At 63.4% G+C, this 1,243-nt stretch overlaps 2 protein-coding genes across 2 annotated transcripts in view; both read right to left on the bottom strand.

Moving 5' to 3' along the window:
* LOC109382436 (proline-rich protein 36) overlaps positions 1-596 on the bottom strand; it is a 13,519-nt gene extending 12,923 nt beyond the window's left edge. Inside the window, exons 1-2 of the mRNA XM_019641918.1 lie at positions 490-596; positions 9-172 (exon numbers count right to left, since the gene is read on the bottom strand). Of these exons, the coding sequence (XP_019497463.1) occupies positions 9-172; positions 490-500 (175 nt within the window). The 5' untranslated portion in view covers positions 501-596. The remainder of the gene's footprint in view (positions 1-8; positions 173-489) is intronic.
* Positions 560-1,243, bottom strand: part of LOC109382431 (coiled-coil domain-containing protein 187) — a 49,920-nt gene continuing 49,236 nt past the window's right edge. The window contains exons 17-18 of the mRNA XM_019641904.1: positions 1,018-1,164; positions 560-613 (exon numbers count right to left, since the gene is read on the bottom strand). Of these exons, the coding sequence (XP_019497449.1) occupies positions 560-613; positions 1,018-1,164 (201 nt within the window). The remainder of the gene's footprint in view (positions 614-1,017; positions 1,165-1,243) is intronic.

Here is a 1,243-nt window from a genome sequence, read left to right as displayed (position 1 = left end):
CAACTCACTGTGGGACTCGCGGGCTCTCAGAGACTCTCCAGGGGCGGTGGCTTGGGGGGCTGCTAGGCCTGTGTGGCATCGGGGGGCACAAGGAGCCCTGTGCAGGCCCCTCTGGCCGCTGGCTTGCCTCAGAGCCTGCCTCCTGGACAGCCTTGACTTCGGGGCTGAGACTCTATAAGAAACAGAACAGGGTGAGCTGGCACGGGCACCTCGGGTCCATCTCCTGTTCGGAAAAGTGGGAGGCAGGCTTCATGTGACAGTGGGGCGGCTGACAGCACGCTGGACGGCATGCTCCCATAAGCAGGCACCGGGCTGAAACAGATGGGCTTACCCTCAAGGAACCCTGCACCCCAGTGCTAATCATCCCCCGACAGGCACAGACACAAGGCCAAAGTGGCGTCTCAGGGCTGCAACCAAGGCTGTGTTGGGAATCCGGCAGCCCCGGGTGCCCCCTCCTGCAGGCTGGCCTGGGGCAGGCAGCACACCCACCTGGTGGTCATCCCGCTGTGTAAATGCTGGCCTACACCTGGTGCTTCCTGAAAACCAGCTCATCCCATCCTCACCCACCAGGTGAGAATATCAGCATCCCCGGCTTGCAGAGGAGACGCTCAGGCTGGGGAAGGCAGCCCCATCACATGTCCACAGCCTCCTTCATGCAACAGCGGCAGGGACGGGGAGCTGGACCAAGGATGCCCTTGCAGCTCGGGGTCCCCCAAAGGGCTGGCCTCTCCGAGGAGCCCCAGGCCATGTGCTTCTTCCTGCCTGGGAGCCCCTTCCACTACCACTGGGGGTCTGGCTCCTCCTCCAGGGCTCAGCCAGGGCTGCTTTGCTGGGAGATCTGCTTGGCCCTGGAGCAGGGGGCCGCCCCACCCGCCCTCCATCTGTACCCCTCCAGAGTCCCTTTCCACCCTGGGTCATGGATGTTTTTATAAGGGTCTTGCACATTCCCACAAAGCAGCCAGGTGACAAGCCTTTCCTGGCCACGGCGGAGCCTCCAGCCCAGGTGAGAGCGCCCACCTGAGGCAGCTGGGTCGGGACCTGAAGCTCCTGCTGCAGGCGGGCCAGGGACCTCTGCACGGAGACGGTGTCCTGGGCATGCTGCAGGAGCAGTGTCCTCTCTCGGTGCAACAACAGGTGGCTTTTCCGCAGGTGTTGGATTTCCCTCTGAACCAGGCAGAGGAGGAAACATCAGCCCAGTACGAAGGCACACATGGGGGGCGAACGCACTGATGAGCGGGCGCAG

This window comes from Hipposideros armiger, unplaced genomic scaffold, assembly GCF_001890085.2.
Source record: "Hipposideros armiger isolate ML-2016 unplaced genomic scaffold, ASM189008v1 scaffold_3, whole genome shotgun sequence".
NCBI lineage: Eukaryota > Metazoa > Chordata > Mammalia > Chiroptera > Hipposideridae > Hipposideros > Hipposideros armiger.
Note: the sequence above shows the minus strand (reverse complement) of the source record. Positions and strands in the feature narration are given on the sequence as shown.